At 50.4% G+C, this 23274-nt stretch overlaps 1 protein-coding gene across 2 annotated transcripts in view; it reads right to left on the minus strand.

Moving 5' to 3' along the window:
- Nucleotides 1-1729: 1729 nt before the first annotated feature.
- The window catches only part of WDR11 (WD repeat domain 11), a 54920-nt gene continuing 33375 nt past the window's right edge, over nucleotides 1730-23274 (minus strand). For both annotated transcript variants that reach the window (XM_032951934.2, XM_076066405.1), the window contains exons 19-29: nucleotides 19040-19211; nucleotides 16971-17079; nucleotides 16441-16503; nucleotides 13772-13837; nucleotides 13010-13157; nucleotides 12742-12837; nucleotides 12221-12386; nucleotides 12008-12105; nucleotides 11158-11303; nucleotides 9267-9349; nucleotides 1730-3710 (exon numbers count right to left, since the gene is read on the minus strand). In XM_032951934.2, coding sequence (XP_032807825.2) covers nucleotides 3469-3710; nucleotides 9267-9349; nucleotides 11158-11303; nucleotides 12008-12105; nucleotides 12221-12386; nucleotides 12742-12837; nucleotides 13010-13157; nucleotides 13772-13837; nucleotides 16441-16503; nucleotides 16971-17079; nucleotides 19040-19211 — 1389 coding nt within the window. In that variant the 3' untranslated portion in view covers nucleotides 1730-3468. The remainder of the gene's footprint in view (nucleotides 3711-9266; nucleotides 9350-11157; nucleotides 11304-12007; nucleotides 12106-12220; nucleotides 12387-12741; nucleotides 12838-13009; nucleotides 13158-13771; nucleotides 13838-16440; nucleotides 16504-16970; nucleotides 17080-19039; nucleotides 19212-23274) is intronic.

Consider the following 23274-nt stretch of genomic DNA (forward strand, 5'->3'; position numbering starts at 1 on the left):
AACCAACACACCTGATGACGACCGTTTGAGTTATGGTCGAAACGTCGTGAGAATTTTTTTTATTGTTTATATATTTTATTATTTTGTTGTTTCCCTTCAACGTGACTTTACCGAAAAAACTAAGAATATTTCCTTTCATTGTCAAACAATTGCACTTGTCAGGTTGCACGGAAATAATCTTCTGAGGCTCAGCCCCAGAGCTCCGGATAAAGCTATGCCCTGCATTTACCTATTTTCAATGGTATTGAGTTCACAACCCATTAGACATACTTGTCTGTCAACACATCCATGGAACTTGCCATGCTTTTGTATATACGCGATACATTGTGGATACACGGCTTAAAGAATGCGTAACAGCAAATTGACAGCTCATACCAATTGATATATCACAGGCACTGTGCATTGAAGCCAGCTTCCCTCGTTTTTATTCAGGTAACCCCAGGTTACCTTCCCTCCACTTTCATCCTATTGGGCCCTTTTGCCATTGCTTGCTGCTGGCCACTGCACCATCCTACACCATCCAACCCCACACCATCCCACCCCATGTCATGGGCAACGAAAGAAAATTTAAAGCAAATTGATATTTCCACAATAGGAAGATGGTATGAACTTTACAGGATAAATATTACACATGCAGGACATTTGTCTACACGTCAATTATACAAACCTCAAAAAGACCATTACAAAGGGTTATCAGTCATTCCTTATCCACTGCTGGATGAATGCCTCAAGTAATTGTCATATCTCACGGTCTCATTTATCTTCTGCACAACACACGCCGATTTCATGGCTCCAATGTCCACTGATTAAGCAACTTCTTAGAGACATTGGTATGTTGCTTTTATCAAGTCCAACGGTTCAAAGCACCTCAACCTGCTCTGGTCTGTCACCGTTTTCATTGGCTGCCCTATGTACACATACTCCGACATGTATTAGTTTTCTCCCTGACAGATATCTTAATTTGTTCCATTTATTGCACATCCAGCCCCACTTTACATGTTTCTAATTATCAAATCATTGCAGTGAGACTGAAACACGCGGGCGCGCGGTCGGAAGGCGTGGTGGAAGTAGATAAAAGACATTCCAGGTTTGTTTGGATTATTTTTAGAAGAGTTTTGCCGACTAGGATGGGCAGGCAGAAAGTGTGTTGGAAGAGAAGACCAGTTTAACTGACAGGTTTTATTATCAGACCACCGAGGGTCCGTATTTTGATGGATTCTTGATGAGAACTATTCTGTCCTTGGCCCTATAGCCTAAGTGTCTCCACTGTTGACACGAAACTTGAATTGTCGATGGCATTAATTAAAATATGACCACCACATTTAACATATGGTAACATTACCACGTTTTTGTTAAGTCAGCATTATTTCTCACTTGCTGGATTTAACTTGTCTAGATGTAATTGCTTCGGAATTTTAAATGTACAATCTTTTCTTGCCTCTTTATTTAAAAATGTGCAGGAATTCTGTTGGCCGAGGCTGATTAAAGCAAAACATTTTCTTTACAGCTTTCAAATGTAAGTTCACAATTTTCAATTAGGTGTTCTTGTTTTTGATTTCACAACCAAACGGAATAATTATCGAGAAGCCGTTTAAACGTTGTGTTCTTAAAACATTGTTCCATTCTTAAGTGTCACAAAAAAATCCCTAAATGAGAACATTTCATCCCAAATCGCGTTTACAATCGAAATCGGTGTCAAACGTGCAGCTGAAAATGCCTTGGCCAGCAATGTAAGTAACGTCGAGTTTATTGAGAACAGCACACAGCACATCATCACAGCAACAACAGCTCGAGTACAATTACGTTGGGCAGGAACACTTAAACATCGCTTCAGAAAGTGTTCAGCGTGTCCATACAGTATTGTACTCTCATCCCAAGCAAGGAAGAACAGCTGATCCACCTCGAGGTCGGCTGGTGCCAGTCGTTCACCTGTGCGTGCACATCGGTGGTCTGCATCGTGTGACTCAGGGCGCACGTAACGGCAGCGAATAACACAGCGGCTGCTCCCGGAGAGACAGCTGTTGTTGGCAAGAGCCCGCTACATGAAGTCCGATAAGAATTTGGTAGTAGTCCACATATTTAACGTTCCGCATCACGTGAAATGGAAAAACATTTTAACCACAAAAAAAACACCGTTAACCGATTTGAAAAGTGATCATATAGTTAACTTTATTTGCCATGTTATGTAATGTGTACCAATTGAATGTTGCCACCTCAAATACTACCAATGTCCGCTCTGGCCTGGACGACACAGGCATGAGTCTGATCATCAAGAGGTTGGCTGGTGCCATCACCTGTGTCTTGGCGCTGGATTGCATGGTCCACACAGCTTACCGCTCTAGAACAGATCTGTTCAGAGCGTGCTCATGTCAATACAAGCCAAGCTTTGCGCAAATAAATGTGTGCATTCGGAAATTTAAAAAGGAATGCTTTTGTCTCCTTTTCTTAAGATAATGATAACATCGGTAAATAAATCCCATGCTGTGGAGTCACGTGTTTGCACCGGACGATCCGACACATATCCAAGTACAGCAGAGCTCCTCTCGCACATAATCCTCACGTCGCGCCTCGCGATGTCACGCGTCCCCCGCGCCCAGGGCAGCGTGGCCCACAGACCCACCAGCAGCTCAAGGGGTCCCCCCCTCCTCTGACTTGCGGCGCCACCCCCACTCCTTTTGGTGGTATCAGAGACCGAGCGACATGACTTGGTGTGCGCTGTCCCTCAGCTGGGGTTTTACTCCTGCCGATGGAACCTTTCAACACGTGTCGGCTGTGTTCCCATTTCACAGTGGGGCCAAACATGTGACTCAAAACATAATGGACTCGATGCAATCGGTGAAAACTGCTCATGTTTCAGGCTTAATCCAAAAACGTGATTCTGCATTGCGCACCTAAACGCTACCATCAATCCTCTCCAATAGGCCTGTCCACAGCCACATTCCAGGGCCACTTTGACCAAAGCAATGTGTACATCAATTATATTGTACCTTGTGTTTGTATCAAATACATCGTCACATCAAATCATTTTAGGGTGTCGGCGTTTTAGATTTAAAGGGTTTTCAACCCTCACCCGTGCATCTGCACTTCCCCATCTCTACATTGCAAATGATAGCCTCAATGTTTCATGTGGTTTTTAACAAAGAGCACTCCCAACAAAGTGTCTGCTAACGGTCCACTCGTTACAGTCCGTTGTTCCTTTGCAACTCTTCGTGCCGCAAGCCCCCAAAGGAATGGATTCGTGCAAGGTGCTCCGACGCTGCCGTCGCTGCGCCTCTGGTGCAGCGTTGCGTGCCGCGTGCTGGCGCCATGGGGTCCGTCGTCCCCCCGCGCGCCGTCTTATCGAAGAGTCCTCCGCTTGCCGCGCTGGGTCCCGCGCGCGCTCTCTATCCTTCCCAAGCGCGCCACCACCCCCCCCCCCCCCGTCACCTGCGGTCGGCACCCCAAGGGGGCCCCCGGAGTCGGCAAGCCCTACGCTTCTACCATGCACGACGAGCCCAGCGTCCCCGGCACATGCGGCGCCGCTTTGTCGGGCTCTAGGCCGCTCGTCTTGTTGGAGTCCGGTGTCTCCGCCTCCCGAGACGGCGCGAGCTGGGCCAGGATCTCGACGCCGGCGGGGCCGCCACGTGCCGCGTACTCGGCGGCCGCGCTGCCCAGGCCCAGCGAGCGCAGGTAGCGGCCGTACTCCGCGCACACCGACTCCGTCAGGGGCCGTGCAGCGAGGCGCGCGGGTCAGGAAAAACACCACGGGCTGGCAAGAGGCAACTCGCAGCCACCCTCCCGAGCCATAACCATCGTGTTAATAAATGCTCATTCACGGACTTGGCCAAACATCCCAATATAATGCTACAGCTTTGGTAATTGTTGGCGCTGTTTCAGCCCACTTTCCCACGCCTCGGAGTCTTAGAAAACTGTGCAGAGTGCTATAGACACGTGTATCTATGTATCATAGATGCCCACTCCTACCGAGACACAACCTCACAGCCATCAGCTCAGCCGCGGCCGAACCTACCGCTCCTGACAGCCGGCATAAAAACACCATGGCCATAGACTCTGCAGGAGGTACAGGGAAAATACTATTACACTCATGCCTCGAGCAGAAGAACCTTGGTGACAGCAAAGTGCAAGTACACACTGCGTGTTTGTGCTCCGCTGTGTGTGGGTTTGTACAATTACACGCTCATGTAAGTGCATGTGTGTGCGCATGTCGTGTTGGCAATTCATCCTTCACCTCAGTTTAGCCCCCTGTTAGGCAAGTATGTGCTGTTTGTGTCGAGCAATGCCATAGAGGGAGAGGTTGTTTTTAGCCAGTTGGCCTGAAAGGTCCGACCAACGCAGTAAAATCATGATGGATAATGGAGGCTCAGGCCTCCTGGTTCTCTAGCGGAGTAATGATGGCAGGGGGTGTGACCTTTGCACGTAAAAATGCTTTTAACGACAATGCCTAAAAGTCAGCCACGGAATAACAGTACCAACTACTCCAGTGGGATGGCGGCATTGTGGCATATTGTAGCCAAACTCTAATTTATAGAAACCCTGAGGTGGAGCTGCTCACAGGAAACTCATCAGATCATTAATTAAATACGAGACCCATCCAAAGTCCTTGCAGAGGCAACTGCCCAACCCACATGTCCACGGGAAAGACTTTACAAGAGGACAAGGTGGTTCCACTCTGAAAGGGGACGGTGCAGATTGCTACGTGGGCAAACTCGAGCAGCAAAGTGGGCAGCCGCTACAGCTGAAATGAATTCCCAACGGAAGTCCTAAACTAAAAAAAAACGTTTTTTTTTATTTTACCAGGTAAGGCCCACTGAGCTAAAATCTCTTTTTCAGATGCGATCTGGCCATGAATGATACGTAGCTCAACGAAGTGGTTTATCATGTGGAAACTTATACCAGCCAAATACTCTAAACGCATGTTTTTAAATGTGGAGACAAAAAACGGAGGACCTGGAGAAAAATCCACACTACCACAAGGCGAACATGCAAACTCCAAATATACAGGCATCAGGGTTGGGATCGAACCCACGACCTGCTGTATACAAGGCGAGGGAGATTACAGAGCATCCCACGACACCAATAATCCAGGCTTTCAGTCTTCTGTGCTTGTGAATGCCCACTTCTAATACGGACCTTCAGGACCCATGGAAGCAAACCAGAGTCAAAGCCGGCTATTCGACATGTTTTGATCGTCTACAGGGCCATTCCGTAGGAATCTCCATCTGCTCTCTGTTCACTGGAAAGCCTGCAAATGTAAACATTTGCCTGCACATTTATTTCATTGAACCACATCACGTATTAACATAGGACCATATCCATAGTATTAAATCAACTCCACCTGTCCTCTCACGCACGTTTAAGACTATCTAAACCTCCCTAGGGGCCAGTTGGTTAAAACATCAAGATCTTCCTTTCTTCTCAGTGAAATGAAACACCCCATTATTATTATTTAATCCTGTTATTTAACCACACATTTATCAATGACCCGGTGAATGTGGTCCATTCCGAGGTGAGGTTTCTGAATTTGTTCTGTCCAGGGAATCGTGCTTTTGCATTTTTATGACGAGAAAAACCCCTTTCCTGCATCCGCATGCAGCACCATGGCATCCTCCGCTCCTTCTCCTCGAGTGACTTTGAGTTATTGGGTTGGAGGAAGAAGTTTTCGTACCCGAGTCGACTGCTCCTAGCTCAGGCCTCTGGCCGCACAAATCTCTGTTCTCTTTGAACGGGTCTGGAAGTTGAATTAGTCACCTGTGAAACACTGTGCGGTGGAAGCTGTCACTTCAAAGCATTGGCTCCCTTCGGCGACAATAATGCCAAGAAGGCGAAACATGGGACCCCCTGCAAGTTCGCCTACGCTGTTTTTTAACTCCTCGTGTTGACTTCTCGACGCTCGTCATCGGTTTGTCTGGGCTTGCCCACGTGATGATCTCAGAAGTATTTTGCTATATCCGTGGGCTGATCACGCAAGCAAGCCCAGAAATGTTGTTACATCTCCTTAGCCAGTTGAGACCGTATGGTACTTGCAGTGTGCACACCACACACCCAGTGGCTGTATGCAGCCTTTCTGCTGTCCGCTGTAAACGAGACCGTGCTACGTGAATTCAATGGAGGCAACAACGGCGATTCATTCAGCCTCAGCTGAAGCCGTCGCATGGCTCTGAAATACAAATAGAGACCCTTAAGATGCTATTCACTATGCCAGCCATTCCCAACATATGTGGACCACCATGCAGCACAAATTATTATTGTACTTTGTGAAAAGATGTTGCATCTGAACCAGTTCCATGGACCACTTTCCACAGCATTGTGGCCCACCAGCAGCCCGCGGCGCACGGGTTGAGAACTGCACTATGCCACATGCAAGAAGCCGTGTCGAGACCGGACTTGGTGGAGGAAAGGGGCCTCGACACCGCACCACTGTGCGGATGATGACAGTGGATGAGCGACGTTCGGATCGATCAACAGAATGTTGGACGTGCCGGCACGTTTCTGCTTTACTCACGAGCGTGAGTGTGCATGCGTCTGTGCCTGCGCGTCCACGGCCATGCGCTGGTGTGCATACCGTGCGTGCATATGCTTGTGGATGTGTGTGTACTTACAGGGTGTGTGTATTCAGTGCCCAGGGGGAGTAAGACTACCTTTTGAGCAGGTAAATATAAATTACAATGGATTTGTCAATCAAGTAAACCAGCAGTGACGGGTACTCAATTAGACCTTGTGACATCACAGCAAAACACGTAGTGCCTTGCAGGCCAAGGGAAGCACAAACACAGACCCACACGGAGCAGCAGGAGAAGCAGCAGCTGACCTAATGACGAAATAGCTGTTCACCTTCAAAGCTTAAATTTGCCCATTTCACAATTGTCAGCAGCACAACGCCAAGCAAATAGCTGAACCATTCCTGTGGATAATCAATATGGCGTTTCTGCTCACTGAGTGTCACATTTGTGTCCCGTTCTGTTTTTAACATAACAGTCTTCCATACACAACACAACACCTCCCAAACAACAGTCAATGGCACACTCTAGCAAGCGGGAACCCTTAAAACAAAATAGCACAATCTCGAGCCAAAGAGAAAGCGTGCGTCTGTAAAACAATGCAAGAGGCAGTGCAGGCTACTTGAGCGCGTGCTAGGGTGAGTCCAGCGTGTGGCACAGTGCTGATCTGAGATGCTGGCCCAGAGGGCCTGGCACGTTGACAGGTTCATTCTCTCCATTTCATCCTCCTATCATTCTACACTAACGGATGTAAATGCTCCGCATGCAAACGTTTTAGATCCAAACAGAGGACTGCCTCTGTGGAGATCGGTGGCGCAGCAGTTAGCGCACTGCACTACAAACCTGGCAACCCGAGTTTGATTACCCCTCACAGCCAACACCAGCGACAATTATCTTAACCGGTCCTGGGCTTCCCCTTAGGTGAATTCAGACTCAAAATAAGTACCTGGTACGGTGGGAAAACATCACCATTACGGAGACAGAGGCAGCTGAGCGTGGTGCTGATCACCCACTACCTCGTGTCCAATGTCAGCTTTTATAGGTGCTCTCTAACAGCACTTGCCCCAACAATCTGTTCAGGCTATACGGGGGGAGATTTTTGTATTTGCCCCTATAAAACTGCTGTACGCACGTCCCACCGACCCCTCGTTTAGTTTGGCTCTTGGTGCAGTCACGCCTTCCTGCACTGTGCAGCCCGTCCTCAACCACGACTGCGACCACAACCACGGCCGTGATCCCAGCTCTTGCCAGGACGCGCCAATTTCTACCGAGATGTGTACGATAACAGGGCACTGTGACAGAGCAGGGGTGGCGTAAATGCACGTGGCCCTCATCACCACTCTCAGGTGCAAGGGAGGAAATACCCCTCAACCTTTCATACACCACGTGCTGTTTAGGCGGTGCTGTTTCTTCTATTTACCATGTGGATCAACAATCCTCTCTCAACGCGATTAAGCTTCCAGAGGCCACATTTCCCCAGCCATTGGATGGTTACCTCTTCCGCACGAGGAAAAAAATTGTCCGGAAAGTATCAGATCGTGTTCTTGTGGATCATCTGGATGTCAATCTCTTCCAACGGGGGATAATATCTTGAAGCTCTGGTCCATCACACACAACCAAGTCTCTGCTCCTCCTAGGTTCAATAATTTTATAGTATCTATGTTCTTCTTTCACACCGTATATAGCCAACCGCACTAATCAGGTGCCGGGTGTGATGCAAATGGAATGTGATGCGTAATTCAAAGTGGGATACGTCAATCACAAGCATCTCACAGGTTCAATATAGTTTCAAAATGGAAGTCATCTTCGTCAAACACAACTGTCATGGAGTTGTGGAGGATGGTGTGGATGTGATGAGGCCACAATTCATCATCAGATGTGCTGCTGCTGCCACCCATCGTGAGCTGCATCTGTTTCTCTCACTTTTATATACATTTCCATTTTGTTACTCAAAATTGTAACATTTTAATAAATCAGCCCATGGCTCATGAGGCCACTGGAACGTCACCGATTCTGTTCTAGCACTGCATAACTGTTCATGTCCAGATTCTAGTTGGTACTGGAGTGCATCACACTCCGTGAATGTTCCTTTTGAGTGATACCTCACAATCAACCACATGCACCATCTGGGGTAAGGGGATGTTAACTACCGTGGGTTTGATCCCAACCCTGACAAATGCTGTATACTCTTTGGTTTTTTCAGTAAAGTCACGTAGGTAAAATAAATGAAAACAACTAAATTAAATCACGACGTTTCAGAGGCAACAACAAGCTTCCGTCTTCAGGTGGAAACCGTCACAGCAAAATTGCTGTATCAAGTGAAGACGGAAGCTTTGTTGCCTCTGAAACGTCGTGATTTAATTTAGTTGTTTTCATTTATTTTACCTACGTGACTTTACCGAAAAAACCAAAGAGTATGAATCCTTGCAGTCACGAAAGCTTCGAATCTATAAAAAATGTTGTATATTTGGAGTTTGTGTGTGTCTCTCCGGGTCCTCCGGTTGTCCCTCCACATTTAGAGCCATGTGTTTAGAGTATTTGCCTCCCATAGATTTACACATGATAAGCCACTTCGTTGAGCTATCATTTGTGGCCAGATCGCTTCTGAAAAAGAGCTACATAGCTCAGTGGGTCTGACCTGGCAAAGTAAAAATTAGATATAGTTTATTAGTTTATATCCATCAGTCCTGATTGACCCCAGACCACAGCCACTGGGCAACAGCTTCCATTCCCTCAGCCCCCGGCGCCAGCTCAGCTGGAGAAGGATATGAGTAGCGTCGGTTGGGTCCGCGAGCACCCCGGCTTGCACGCACGCCTCCAGGAAGAGCGCCGCCCGGTCGAAGTAGCGCATGCTGCGACGGGGCGAGTGGGGGATAGAGGCATGGTGGGGGGCACACGCATGAGATATGTTGGTATGCATGTCTGTGTGTGTGCGTGTGTGTACATATATGTGTGTATTGTTATGTTATGACCAGGAAAAGTGGCGGGTAGACATTATTTCCCAAGTGAACTCAAGAGAACTGCTGAAGGAGGGTTGCATTTTTGTGTGCAGACTGCCATAAATGACATTATAATAACAGTCTGGACCACTGGATGGGTTCCGCAGGATTGAAAGGATGCCCTGTAAAAACTACAGGAGCAACTCCTTACTCAGTGTGCCGAGAAAGGTCCTGGCAAGGATTAATTAACATCGACTTGCCAGGCACGCTGAGGAGAGGCTTGCAGAGCCCCAATGTGGTTTCAGGCCAGAACGTCCTGCAAAGATGCCATATTTTCTGTCCGTTTGCTGCAGCAGAGGTGGACGGAATTCCAACAGGAACAGGACCTACATCTCTGGTTTATCGACCTGGTCAAAGACTATGATACCATGAAGATGCCTGGGCTCTGAGTCCCTGACTCTCTGCTCACAATCATTAATGACATTCATGATGGTGGGTAGGCCCAGATAAAGCTACGTGGCCGGGAGTCAAAGCCATTCCCTGTTCACATTGGGGTACAACAGGGATGTACGCTGGCTCCCACATTATTTAACATCTTTTTTGACCACGCAGTTTGTGAAGCGTTCCATGGCTGTACCGAAGGAATCTCCATTTGGTACAGATACAATGGGAAGCTGATCGATGCCTGGGTGTGGTCGAGGGATAGATCCCTATTGGTTAACCATGTTATGTATGCTGATGATCTGGAGATTGCTGCTCACTCAGAGGAGGCGCTGCTGCTAGACACGGAGCATGCCACTAAGAGGTGGGGCCTTACCATCAGCCCCATCAAAACTAAGCACCTGCCTGGGTATGTTGTGCCATCAAAACACTCCACCCCCTCAACTCCCCATTTGTGATGGGGCAGTTGTGGAGAACGTAGGAGAGCTTTACATACCTGGGTAGTGTGCTTATGACCAGCTCCGGTTTGACAGTAGAGGTCTCACTCCAAATCAGTTGAGTGGCATTATCTTTTTATCACCTGCATAATGCTGTGTGGAAGCTGCCTGGTCTGTCGCTCCACACGAAGCTTTGGGTCTTCTGGGTCATGGTCATGCCCTCCCTTCTCAATACTTGCCAAACGTGGACCCCTCTAATGGGACATCTTTGTCGTTAAAAACATGGCCTGCCTACGATCCATCCAGGGTTTAACCAGGTAGGATTGTGTGGGGATCTCACAAATCCTTGAAACATCTAGATAACGTCCCATCGGTGAATTTCTCTGGCAGGCAAGACTGCGTTGGCTAGGTCATGTAGCCCACATGCCCAGCCACCGCATGCCGAAACTGCTTTTGTTCGGTAAAATAGAGGGGGCTAAATGGGCACGGCACAGGCTAGAAAGGAGATGGAGTGATATGGTACAAGAGTATGTGGAGCTGAGTGGATGACTGGTACCAGAAGTGTCAAGATCGGCCTCTGTGGAGGAGGCTCGTGAAGAACGCTACTGGGCATTTGGAAGCAGTTGCCCTCCAGCAACAATGGAGGGCAGAGAAGCGATGCTCACAACAACGAGTGGAGTGCCAGGCGGCTAAAACACAAAGTTGGCACAGTAGGAGGCACAGGTGGTGCATTGGCCAATCATCTCAGGTAGTCAGCCCATGGCACCTGGCACAAGCGCCGTGGTGATGTTAGCGCCACTTAATGGCAAATGGCGGTTGTTGTTGTGTACTTGGCGCTCGCACCTGTGCAGCATGTCCAGCACGCGCTGGAAGCAGCCAAGCGACAGCAGCACGAGGATCGCGCGTGACTTCTGGTTGACGTGCGGAGAGCAGAGGTGATCGGCCCAGCGCTTCAGCACCTCCCCACACTCCTCCTGGCCTAGCCGTACCTGCACTCACCCAAGATAAAGATCCCCCGTATAGCCTTAACTGTTTGGGCAGGTGTTGTTAGCGAGCACCTATGAAGGCCGACACGGCACACAAGGGGGTAGGTGGCCAGCACCACGCCTTTGTCTCCCTAGTGCCGATTTTTACACACCGCACCAGGTACTCATTTGAGGCTGAGTCGACCTAGGGGAGGCCTAGGACCGTGAGCGCAGTGCGTTAACCACTACACTAGCGCTCCCCACCTGCGCTCGCGCACACACGCAAGTGTTCAGTAAAAACATCGGTACACACACAGTAATGCATAAATTAACATGCACGTGAATGCATGCATGCATGCATGCATTCATGAGCACAGAAACATACCCGCACCCACGCATTCAACAGCGTATGGGCACTCACTGACCCAAGCATATGCACACATTCTCTAACACGTACACATGCAAACGTTCACAAGCACACAAGCAAATGGGTATACACACGCGTTCGCGAGCATGTACACACGTGCACACGCACGCACAGTTTCACATGTACACAATCATCTTCACGCACGCACGCGCACACATGTAATGTATTTTGTAGATGCATGCTTGTTTTGTCCACGTGAGCCCAGAAGCACTCGTGTGAGTGAGTATGCACAAGTGCAGCAAGTGAGGTGGACTAGTGGAGCGTGGCAGGTGGCACGTGGCGGGTGGAACATGGCGGGCACCTTTGCGAGCCAGGCCGCTTGGTTCCACTGGCCGTACGTCTGCAGGTATCGGCACGCGTCGGCCGCCTTGTCAATGAGACACAGCAGCTGCACACCTTCTGCACGTACACATAGGCACAGCGGCAACAGGCCGTGATACCACCAGTTGCAAGAGATACCACCGGTCCCAAAAGACGGTCCTTGTCGTGTGAGCGTGCGCAGTGCGTGCGGTACCCGAAAGCTTGCCGCTGGCGATCATGTTGGTGGCGACGAGCTTGATGGTGCTCTGCGCAGCTCCGCAGGCGGGCAGTGTGCTCACGAGGCAGGCCTTGAGCGAGTCGCTGTGGTAGGCCGCGTTCTCCGCACTCGTCTCCAGCAGCAGCTGCACCGCGCGCTCCGTCTGACGCGTGCACGGACATACGTGCACTCTCACGTACACGCACACGCGTGCTCGTACGCACCTGCACGTTCCCATGTGCAGTTACTGTACATCACGTGGCAAAGAGAGGGAACAGCCGGTAAAGGGTGCCGCTTAAGAGGAGTGGTTCTCAACTCCAGTCCTTGCTCTCTACGGATATGCAAGTTAGGCTACCACACACCGCACGCACCCGACGGTTGGTAATCACGCAAAGTTCTTCCGTGGTGGGTTACAAGGACTCAAGGTGAGGGAAGATGCACAGGGGGTTGGCGATGCGATCGATCGCGATGGATGGCAACGCGCATGGTAACGTGGTGGGCGCGGGCGTGCGACGCACCTGTCCCAGCAGCAGCAGTTTGTCGGCGCACTTGTTAGTGTGCACGTACGTCGCGCGCTTGGCTTCCTGCAAGCCAACCCTCTCCAGCTGCCACCTCTAAACCGTGCGCACGCACACACGCACGCACACACGCATGCACACACGCACGCACACACACACACAAACTTGCTGTAACCGTAACTCACGCCAGGAATCAGGCGGTCACCATGCGTAGGTGCGCGTAGGGGCGGAGAGACGCGCAGCGCCATGCTGCCTCCTCTGCGGGCACCTGGAAGTAGGCGTTGTCACAGAGCAGATCGTAGCAGACGTCGAGGCCGTCGCCGCTGGGCCCTGCCAGCCCCGCCGTGCGCTTGTGGTGCTGCAGGTAGAACCCGGCCACCGTCCAGAAGTGCAGCTCCGACTCGTCCCCAAACAGACTGGCGCCAGACACACAGATCCCCCCCCCGCCATATAGCATAAATACGGATGGGTAGGCACTTATAGCGAGCGGCACATATGTACGAGTGCACGCGTGCCACCGATCACATGCGTTTTATATTTATGTTAAACTTCTTTTGCACTGTACACAGCCAACCATGCTAATAGTTGCGGGGGAAGGACAACAGCGAACCATATGTGGATCTCCCGTAGGTTGAATCTGCCTAAAATGAGTACCAGGTGTGGTATGAGCATCAGAAAAATAGTCAAAGTGGTCAGGGTAAGCCTGTTGCTGGCCACATCACCTCCTCGTATGCCATCCCACCCTTACTAGGTGCTCACCAACAGCACTTGCCCCAGCAGTGTGGGGCTAAACGTAATCGCTAAATCGTTCGTGTCCCTAATCCCCGTTGTGTAGACACACAATTAACATGCCTGTCATTGAACGCTTTGCACAGCTGTACCAAAAATATGACGCAAACAGACAACGGCCAAATTCACATCTCGAGACACTGCCCTTTGTTTCAGTGTCTATGTGCGTGCACGCACTCGCATAGACGCTGAAACAAAGGGCAGTGTCTATGCGCGTGCACGCACTCGCACGCCCACTCACCGGGCCGTCAGGAGACACCTCTGCAGGAGGGAGAAGTTGGGGTTCAGCAGCAGACTCTTGTAGTCGCTGCAGACGCAGGAAGACACACACAGCAAAAGCGCGACGTGATGACTTTAAAAAACAAGTGCAGATCCGTCGCCCGTCCTCCCTCGACACGATCCACTCATGCCCCACGCCAACCCATCTGGCCACAACATTACCACTGCATCTGTGAGGCACTGCGCAACGAGCGCGACACGGGACGACACTGCATGATGGGCGCTACACGGCGCTACACGGCGCTAAATGGCGCTACACGGCGCTACACGGCGCTACACTGCGCGACGCTGCACAACGTGCGCTACACAGTGCGATGTGCGCGACATGGCGCGACACTACGTGACGTGACACTGCGTGACGTGTGTGACACTGTGTGACACTGCGTGACGTGTGTGACACTGCGTGACGTGTGACACCGCGTGACACTGCGTGACGTGTGTGACACTGTGTGACGTGTGTGACACTGTGTGACGTGTGTGACACTGTGTGACGTGTGTGACACTGTGTGACATGTGTGACACTGTGTGACGTGTGTGACGTGTGTGACACTGTGTGACATGTGTGACACTGTGTGACATGTGTGACACTGTGTGACGTGTGTGACACTGTGTGACGTGTGTGACACTGCATGACGTGTGTGACACTGTGTGACATGTGTGACACTGTGTGACGTGTGTGACACTGTGTGACATGGCACGACACTGCGCAACGTCCACGGCATGTGTGCGACATGGCGCGACTTGCAAAACCTCAGCTTCACCAGTAGCACATTGGTTTGATACGGGAGAGGCAAAACTCAAATTCATCTCTAGACGCTGGAGGTATTGTAGGGAGTGTATGGGGCTGTTGTGAGCGTAAATCACAAATGTCAGACACATTGTGCCTTTTAATGAGTTGGTTTCTATCCATAATTGCGTTAAATTAAAGTCGTGAACAACTCGGGATGAACAACACTCGGACGGTACAAACTTCTAATATTAGCACCGCATTAAATTAAAGTCGTGAACAACTCGGGATGAACAACACTCGGACGGTACAAACTTCTAATATTAGCACCGCGTTAAATTAAAGTCGTGAACAACTCGGGATGAACAACACTCGGACGGTACAAACTTCTAATATTAGCACCGCGTTAAATTAAAGTCGTGAACAACTCGGGATGAACAACACTCGGACGGTACAAACTTCTAATATGAGCACCGCGTTAAATTAAAGTCGTGAACAACTCGGGATGAACAACACTCGGACGGTACAAACTTCTAATATGAGCGCCTCCGATGAGCACGGTTGGCTACGTATGGTGCGCAAGAAGTTCAACATACATCCATGCAATGTTGGCTGCCCTCGATCGGAATCATTCTCGACCAATTCGGTCTGGAGAAGATTTTGGTTTTAAGCTGAGGTTTAGGTTCAATTTTGGTTAGGTTTGAGTTAAGCAGGTTTGATGTTGAGATAGGAGAAATGGGAAGTCAAGAGAATACTGATGAAGAATACATAATAATACTTATTCTGTAATTGAGTATATCCTGGCCTTGAGGTTTCATGGCCTTGAAGACTATTTTCCTAAGTACATTCACTTCCGATAATTCACCGTACATGTCATTTGACAAGATACATCAAAACCCGTCACCTGACGCATTTGCCCAGTCGTGTTACCTTGTAACAACAGATCAACTGAGGACAGACGGACATAAGTTTTCGGCAGCATATTGCTCAAGAAAATACCACGTTTCACCCTAGGACTGGAAACACGACTCATGTAACTCTATAGCCCGGGTTCATGCATTAGGAAGTACACTCAGCACTAATGCTACCAGCTGAGTAATTTCACACCTCGAACTTTACACCATGAGCCAGGCGGTTGTGGCTATCCAAGTCGTCTGTAATCCAACACTGTGGAGGCGAGGGTTGGTGGATTGCACAAATGTTGTGAAACTCCCTTCCCATGGAATCAAGGTGACATACCTTGGCTCGTCAGGAGAAGGCAGTACACCAAGTGGACTCATCAGCGTCTGTTTCCATCGGTATGGAGATAGAGTGTTGCCCCCGCGCACACATTGGTTTTATCCGGGCGCTCCAATTTTCCCCCAATAATTGCCTGAAAACATCTTAAAATAATAACCCAGTGCAGGACCCTCCAAAACAAGCGTCCTATGACACGTGGTTCTTTTAGATAAATAAGGAAATAATTATAATTATTATGACAGCAAAGTTAATTGCCTCTGAACTTGAGCAATTGATTGATGATTGCCCTGTAACCAGTAAGAAAAACCATCGAGATTCATGACACTGTTGTTACTTGGAAATAGCTTCCCAATGGCTTGTTTGTTGGCTCTTCCATCCAAGATGCCTCTATGGTTGTGCCTCATTGACCTCAAGCCACAAGGCAAAACCTCGTAGTACCAGATCAAAAGCAGTATCCTGACAGTGCTCCACTCACACCGCAAACACCACTCGCTCAGACAAACTCCTCCGCCCTCTCCGCAGTGCGCTCACAACGCTGCACCGATTGCTGCTGTAACTCATCCACAGCGCAGCAGCAGTAGCAGCTGCGCCATGCCACCAGGAGCCAAGCAACCGTCCTGCTGCACAGGGCCCGGTCGCTCCCGCACACCCTGCGCGGCACTCACTTGGACAAAGCGTCCAGCTGCTCCTGCAAGAGGCGCTTCACGTCCACATGCTCCTGGTAGTCTCTGCACACGGGCGCACGGCATGGACACCATCCTGTTCAGCTAACGTATCTATAACGCTAAACGGGGTAAGTTTTGCCTGTGCGTATGTGTACGTGGGTATGCATAGGGGGGAGCGGTAGTGTACACTGCACTACGAACCCAGTAACCCGAGTGCCATTCATGCTCACAGCCAACACCAGTGACAATTATCTGAAACGTTCCTGGGCCTCCCCTAGGGTCGACTCAGCCTCAAATAAGTACCGGGTGTGGTGAGTAAACATCGCCAAGGGGGAGACAAATGCGGCTGGGCGTGGTGCTGGCCACCCACCCCCTCGTGTACTGTGCCGGCCTTCATATGTGTTCAATAAGGGCAATTGCCCAAAAAAGTCTGATAAGGCTCTAAAGGGATCTTTGTCTTCGTGGATGCGTGTGTGTGTGTGTGTGTGCAGGTGTCCGTGCAAGAATGTGTGGTGTGAGCCGGGACAGACATGTCGTCAATCTGCAGCGTGTGCCGGCAGTCCCACGGCTGGTGCAGCAGGATGGCCTTCAGCGCCAGGCCGGCGCGCGGGGGCAGCAGATACGGACACCACAGCGCATCTGGAGACACGTCATTCCGCTGCTATAACAACGCTTACGACATCATTCATGTCCGCATTGCCCTGCTTACAATGGGTTGCAACGAGGAAACATAAGCATGTGTTTGGGTGTGGCACGTGCTCGCCACTTCATTCAAAACTACCGAGCATTTCCTCTTCATGCACAAGCAACATCGCTGTGATTGGCTGGAGTGAGGTCACATGGGGTTAGTGGCAGTCAAGGGCAGTGTCTTCGCAATGAGTTGAAGTGGCCGGTGTGTGTGGGGTGTGGGTAGGTGTATAAAGACAGTTTTGGTCTCAATCTTATTTTTGAAGCTTTCGTGACTGCAGGAATCCATACTCACGACGTTTCGGGCACAACACAAGCGTCCGTCATCAGGGCGGTTGTGTTGCGCCCGAAACGTCGTGATTTATATTATTTTATACCTACGTGACTTTACCAAAAGAACCAAAGAGTATAGTTTTTGTCTCCTTGACTAAGATAAAAATTATACTTAGATATTTTACATGAAATTATTATTATTTTGCAATGCCTCAATTTTAGCGTTTGTGTAAATGGCAGCGCCTCTCCACTTTGTATCTGGGTTGTGGGGCCCCGTTGAGCCGGCTGCCTAGGCAAGGGTAGGCACTGACAGTGACAAGGCCTCACACCCAGCCTATGCACCCTAATAGAGGTGGCAAAGATATTGTCAGCCCTTTGTCAAACTCCCAACACTCTGTCAGTCAAGGGGTTGTTTAACACAATTTCGCCACGCTGGGGACAGCGGTTAGGAGAAAGTGGAGGGGCCAGGACTGGTCAGTACTTGTCACCGATGTGAAAATCGCTTCATAATATTCAATTGTTCATCAAGCCACAAGCAAAAAGCTTAATCGCGTAACTTGGGCTATTCGGCAGTATTTGGAGGTCAAACAAAATTAGTGCGGCAAATATTTACCATGCATCTTAAAATTGAATTGTCACGATGTGCGACAGTGTATGGACTTTTGCCAGAAGTACATTTTAATGATCTGTCTCCTCAAATAGGAAGAGGTATCCCCATTAACACAGCCAGAGAGCTGTGGATCTCTCATTCAGACCCATGAGGATCTCAAGTGGGATACTTGACATTGGAACACGTGAGATTTGAATGCAGTATGGGAGGTGATCTGGTTTGTCCTTGGGCACGAATCAAGGGCCGAATATCAAGGGAGCCCTTTTTAACATTGGGAGCTGAATCGGCAGACGACACTAAATGCTTGGATAGATAGGAAAAGAAACATAATTTGTAAGACAAGTGTGTGCACGGGGTGCATGAGGACACACTACAAAGGGTTACATACGAAATTGCTTTTGGAACATCTGTAAATTTAAAGGTACAATCGGTGAAGAGAAAGGTGGGCCTTGTCGTCATTCCTTCAAAACAGACACACCGCCCAGGGGCAGTCCTGATTTGCTCTGTCTGGGTTCAAGTGAAGCCACTGTGGACTGTAATTGTGCCCTCAAGGTGCCCGGTTAATTCATGCAATCATTGGAAAGGGCTCGCCACCAGAATGCTGTTTTTCAGGAAAGACAGGATTTAATATATATAAACATCAAGGCATGAATTGTATTCCTATTTTGTAGTCATGTTGTTCCGTCACTCAGTTGGCGATTGAGTGACTCATGTCAACTATAATGATTTTCTAGAAGGGTTAGAAGTGAACTTCGGTGCAAATAGAGTCGGGCCTGTGCTTATAACTGGACAACATCTAATCTAAACGTTCGCATTTGAGACTCTTAACGTAATAAAAACGACTACAAAAAATGTCCAGGATAAAGGCCTCCCCCATGCTGGTCAGTGGGAGGACGGAGGTTCATAAAGGTTTTTGTTTTTGAACTTGGGAGAGTTTTTATCTGGAGATTTTGAAGGGCGCAGAATCCAAACAGATAACCAAGACATCTACCTGTTCCCTCTCCTCCTCCCACCCCTATTCCCAGGTACCGGTGAGCTCCTGCTCCTCCATGCGGAATGCGGAGCCCCGGAGCGCCGTGTCGCTGACGCGCACGCAGCCGTCCTCGCACGCGAGCACCGCCTTGTCCGAGGTGCACCAGTCCACGTCGAGCACGCGCCACGCCACGCTGCGCCCACTGCGCAGGCTGCTCACCATCTTCACCTGGACCACCACATGCACACAGTAAGCACACGCTCACACAGTGAACACACTCACACAGTGAGCACACACAGTGAGCACAAACACATTGCCAACACACACGGTGAATGCACACACAGTAAACAACAACAACAACAACCGCCATTCGCCACTAAGTGGCGGTGACGTCACCGCGACGCTTGTGCCAGGCCATGTGCACCTTGAGGCCACGTGAAGTGTCGAACGCCCGCTGGCAGGAGGTCACGGGGCAGACCCAAGTGCCACGGGTCGACTGACTAAGGTGACTGAGATGACTGGCTGATGCACCACCTGTGCCCCCTACTGTGCCAACCTGCTGTGCTTTAGCCACCCGGCGCTCCGCTCGTTGTTGTGAGCGTCGCTCCTCCGACCTCCGTTGTTGTTGGAGGGCGACTGCCTCCAACTGCCCAGTAGCATCCTTCACAAGCCTCCTCCAGAGGGCGATCTTGACACCGCTGGTACCAGTCATCGGCAAGTCCACTCATCTCCACGTCCTCCTGTACCACATTACTCCATCTCTTCTCTAGCCCGTGCCACGCCCGTTTAGCCCCCTTGATTCGGCCGAACAAAAGCTGTTTCGGCACGCGGTGGCTGGGCATTCGGGCTACATGACCCAGCCAACGCAGCCTTGCCTGCCGGAGGAGCAAACCGATGGGACCTTGCCTAGATCTTTCAAGGATTTGTGAGCTCCTCACACAATCCAGCCTGGTTAAACCCAGGATGGATTGTAGGCAGGCTAGCCTAAATGTTTCTAACCGGCGAAGATGTTCCATTAGGGGGGTCCACGTTTCGCAAGCGTAGAGAAGGGAGGGAATGACCGTGGCCGAGAAGACCTGAAGCTTAGTGCGGAGCGACAGACCAGGTAGCTTCCACACAGCGTTACGCAACCGATGAAAAGATATTGCCGCTAGACTGATTCGGAGTGAGACCTCTGCTGTTAAACTGGAGCCGGTCATAAGCACACTGCCCTGGTATTGGAAACTCTCCACTCTCTCTACAACTGCCCCATCACCGATTGGGAGGTGTGGGGGTGGAGTGTCCGCTGGTACAAAATACCCAGGCAGGTGCTTAGTTTTGGTGGGGCTGATGGTAAGGCCCCATCTCTTAGTGGCACGCTCCAGTCTCAGCAGCAGCGTCTCCAACTCCTCCTCTGAATGAGCAGCTATTACCAAATCATCGGCATACATAACGTGGTTGAGCAATAGGGAGCCATCCCTTGACCGCACCCGGGCATCGATCAGCCTCCCATTATATCTGTACCAAATGGAGATTCCCCCGGTACAGCTATTGAAGGCTTCACGAACTACGTGGCCAAAATAGATGTTAAATAATGTGGGAGCCAGAGGAAATCCCTGTCGCACCCCAAGGTGTACAGGGAATGGCTCTGACTCCCGGCCACGTAGTTTTACCCAGGCCCGCTCACCATAATGAAGGTCCTTAATGATCGTGAGCAGAGGGTCAGGGACTCCAAAAGCACAAAGAACAACCCAGAGCCCAGGTCTACTGATGGTATCATTGGCCTTGTACAGGTCAATAAAGCAGAGATGTAGGTCTTGCTGGAATTCCCTACATCTCTGCTGTAGCAGACGGACAGAAAATATGGCATCTGTGCATGACCGCCCTTTCCTGAAACCGCATTGGGGCTCCGCAAGCCTCTCCTCAGCGTGCCTGGCAAGGCAATGTTGAATAATCCTTGCCAGGACCTTTCCCAGCACACTGAGGAGTGAGATGCCCCTGTAGCTTTTACAGTCTGTGCGGTCCCCCTTCCTGCGGAACCCGTCCAGTGGTCCAGACTGTTGTTATGATGTCATATAGGACAGTCTGTGCACAAACGCCACCCTCCCTCAGTATTTCGCTTGGGAGATCATCTCTGCCCAGTGCCTTTCCTGGTCTCAGACTCCGGATCGCCTTCAGTACTTCCTCAACAGATGGCACCTCAGCCAGCCACTCACAGGGGGTGACTTCCTCCAATATTTGAGGCACCGCAGCCTCAGCAGGGTCATCCCCACTTTGTGCCACGATGTTTTCCTGGCTGAGGGATTTCCCCTCCCCCAGGACCTCACGGAAATGCTCAGCAAATCTGCAAACCTGTTCCTGGGGGTCGGAGATTGGATCATCGTTTTTTTCCCCTAATGATGGTAATAGGTGTGGCGCTGCAGGTTACTTTTTTGATGGAGTTAAATAGAGATTTGTGATGGCGGCCCACTGAGGCAGACTCCATCTCCTCAGCAACCCGCGACCACCACCCATCCTTGCAGCGCCTCACGGCTCTCCGAACCTCCGAGCGAAGGCTGCGGTAAGCCTTCTCATTCTCTGACGTGGGATTCTGTAGCCGATGACAGTGGGCCTGTCGCTTTTTCTCAACTATCCTGAACATCTCCTCTGTCAGCCAGGGTCTCTGGGGAGGTCTGGACCGCATACCCAAAGCAGCCATTGAAACTGCATGAGTCACAGTCCTAAACCTCGCCCATTTACCCTCGACATCAGCAGGAGTGGGGGACAATGGCAACCCCAGCCGCAAGCGATAATTAAATTCTCGCTTGCAACTTTCATCAGATAACTGAGACCAGGCTACTTTAGGTTGGAATGGGGTCCTGGGTGTACACCCACCACCCGAGTGGAAGAATGGCAGGGACATCTTACAGATGACTAGTCGATGGTCAGAGGGCTGATCAGCGCCACGATCAGTCCTGGTGTCAAGGACATGGGCTCGCATCCGCTGGTCCGTCACTATGTAGTCCAGCAGATGTTCTTGCTTGGACCCGGCATGCATCCATGATGTTGTGTTGATGCGCCGATGCCGGACCAGCGTGTTGGTAATTACAAGCCCATGGGCTGCACAAAAATCTAGCAGCCTCCTACCGTTGTTATTGAGCTAATCTGGCCCATGCCCTCCAATCACTCCAGACCAGGTGCCAACATCATGACCAACTCGGGCATTGAAGTCACCCAACAAGATGACTCTATCCCGAGGGGCCACTTTAGCCAGCACCTGTGACAGGAGGTCATCCCTCCACAGATGTTCGTCTTCGGTGGGGGCATAAGTAACCACGACCACCACTCCTCGCCTCTGGTTGATGGGAACGCGAGCCCAAAGTAGCCTGGGGCTTACAGCTTCCCACACCTCACCGCCACGCTCCTACGCCCCATTCATTCTTTTGTTCAAAAGAAGAGCCACACCCTGTTGTTTGGCAGTCTGCTGCCCCGAGTAGAGGACTGTCCACCCCTCATGGTGGCAGGAGCCAGAACCGGTCCACCGGACCTCCTGAATGCCACAGAGATCCAGGCGGTACCGGTCCAGCTCCCGACAGAGGAGTGGCAGCCTCTCCTCCGCAGTGAACGTTCGAACATTCCACGTGGCCACACGAAGTGGCTTTTTGTTGTTTCTGGAGGAGCCCCGAGGGTAGAGATTCAATCTCCTGACTCCGCCAATTGGGGTTTGGCCAGGAAACATCATAGACGCTTGTCCCCCCGGGGCCTCTGGCACAAGCTTATTAGTTACATTTTTATTCGTGGTTTCGTGGTAAAAATGTTGAAGGTGGAGGGGTTACCAGCCCCTCGCACCCATCCAGAGCCCCCGTTTAGCCACTGTGGTGGTCACAGACGCCATGAGAGGAGGGGCCAATCGGAATTGACCCTCCCCCCACAGCACTGTCCACGACAGAGTTTCCCGTCCGGCACCGCGAGGAGGTAGGGGGTTATTTTTCTGGACACAGTAAACACAAACAAACACACAGTGAGCTATGACCACCTTTCCTCCTTACCACGCTGTGGAGATTAATTCGCACCGTGATGGCCCCTGGGCAATGGGGCGGTAAGGCAGCAACTCCTTACAATTACCAGCCAAAGATCAGTAATATATTTATTGCCCTTGTTTACTCAGGAAAGCCTCAATAAGTCTCCAGACGCTCTTTCAGTAGGGGCCTGCCAAATGTTTGCAGTTGGGGGCCTTGTTGCTGCTGTGTGCGATCCCATTTTTGGCCAGCAGCAGTCACAGTGTACGATGTTGTTTTAGCTATCGGAGAAAACCACAGTAGACGGAAAGCAA

The sequence above is a fragment of the Petromyzon marinus genome, chromosome 11, assembly GCF_048934315.1.
Source record: "Petromyzon marinus isolate PM22_M1 ecotype Great Lakes invasive population chromosome 11, UKy_Petmar_22M1.pri1.0, whole genome shotgun sequence".
Lineage (NCBI taxonomy): Eukaryota > Metazoa > Chordata > Hyperoartia > Petromyzontiformes > Petromyzontidae > Petromyzon > Petromyzon marinus.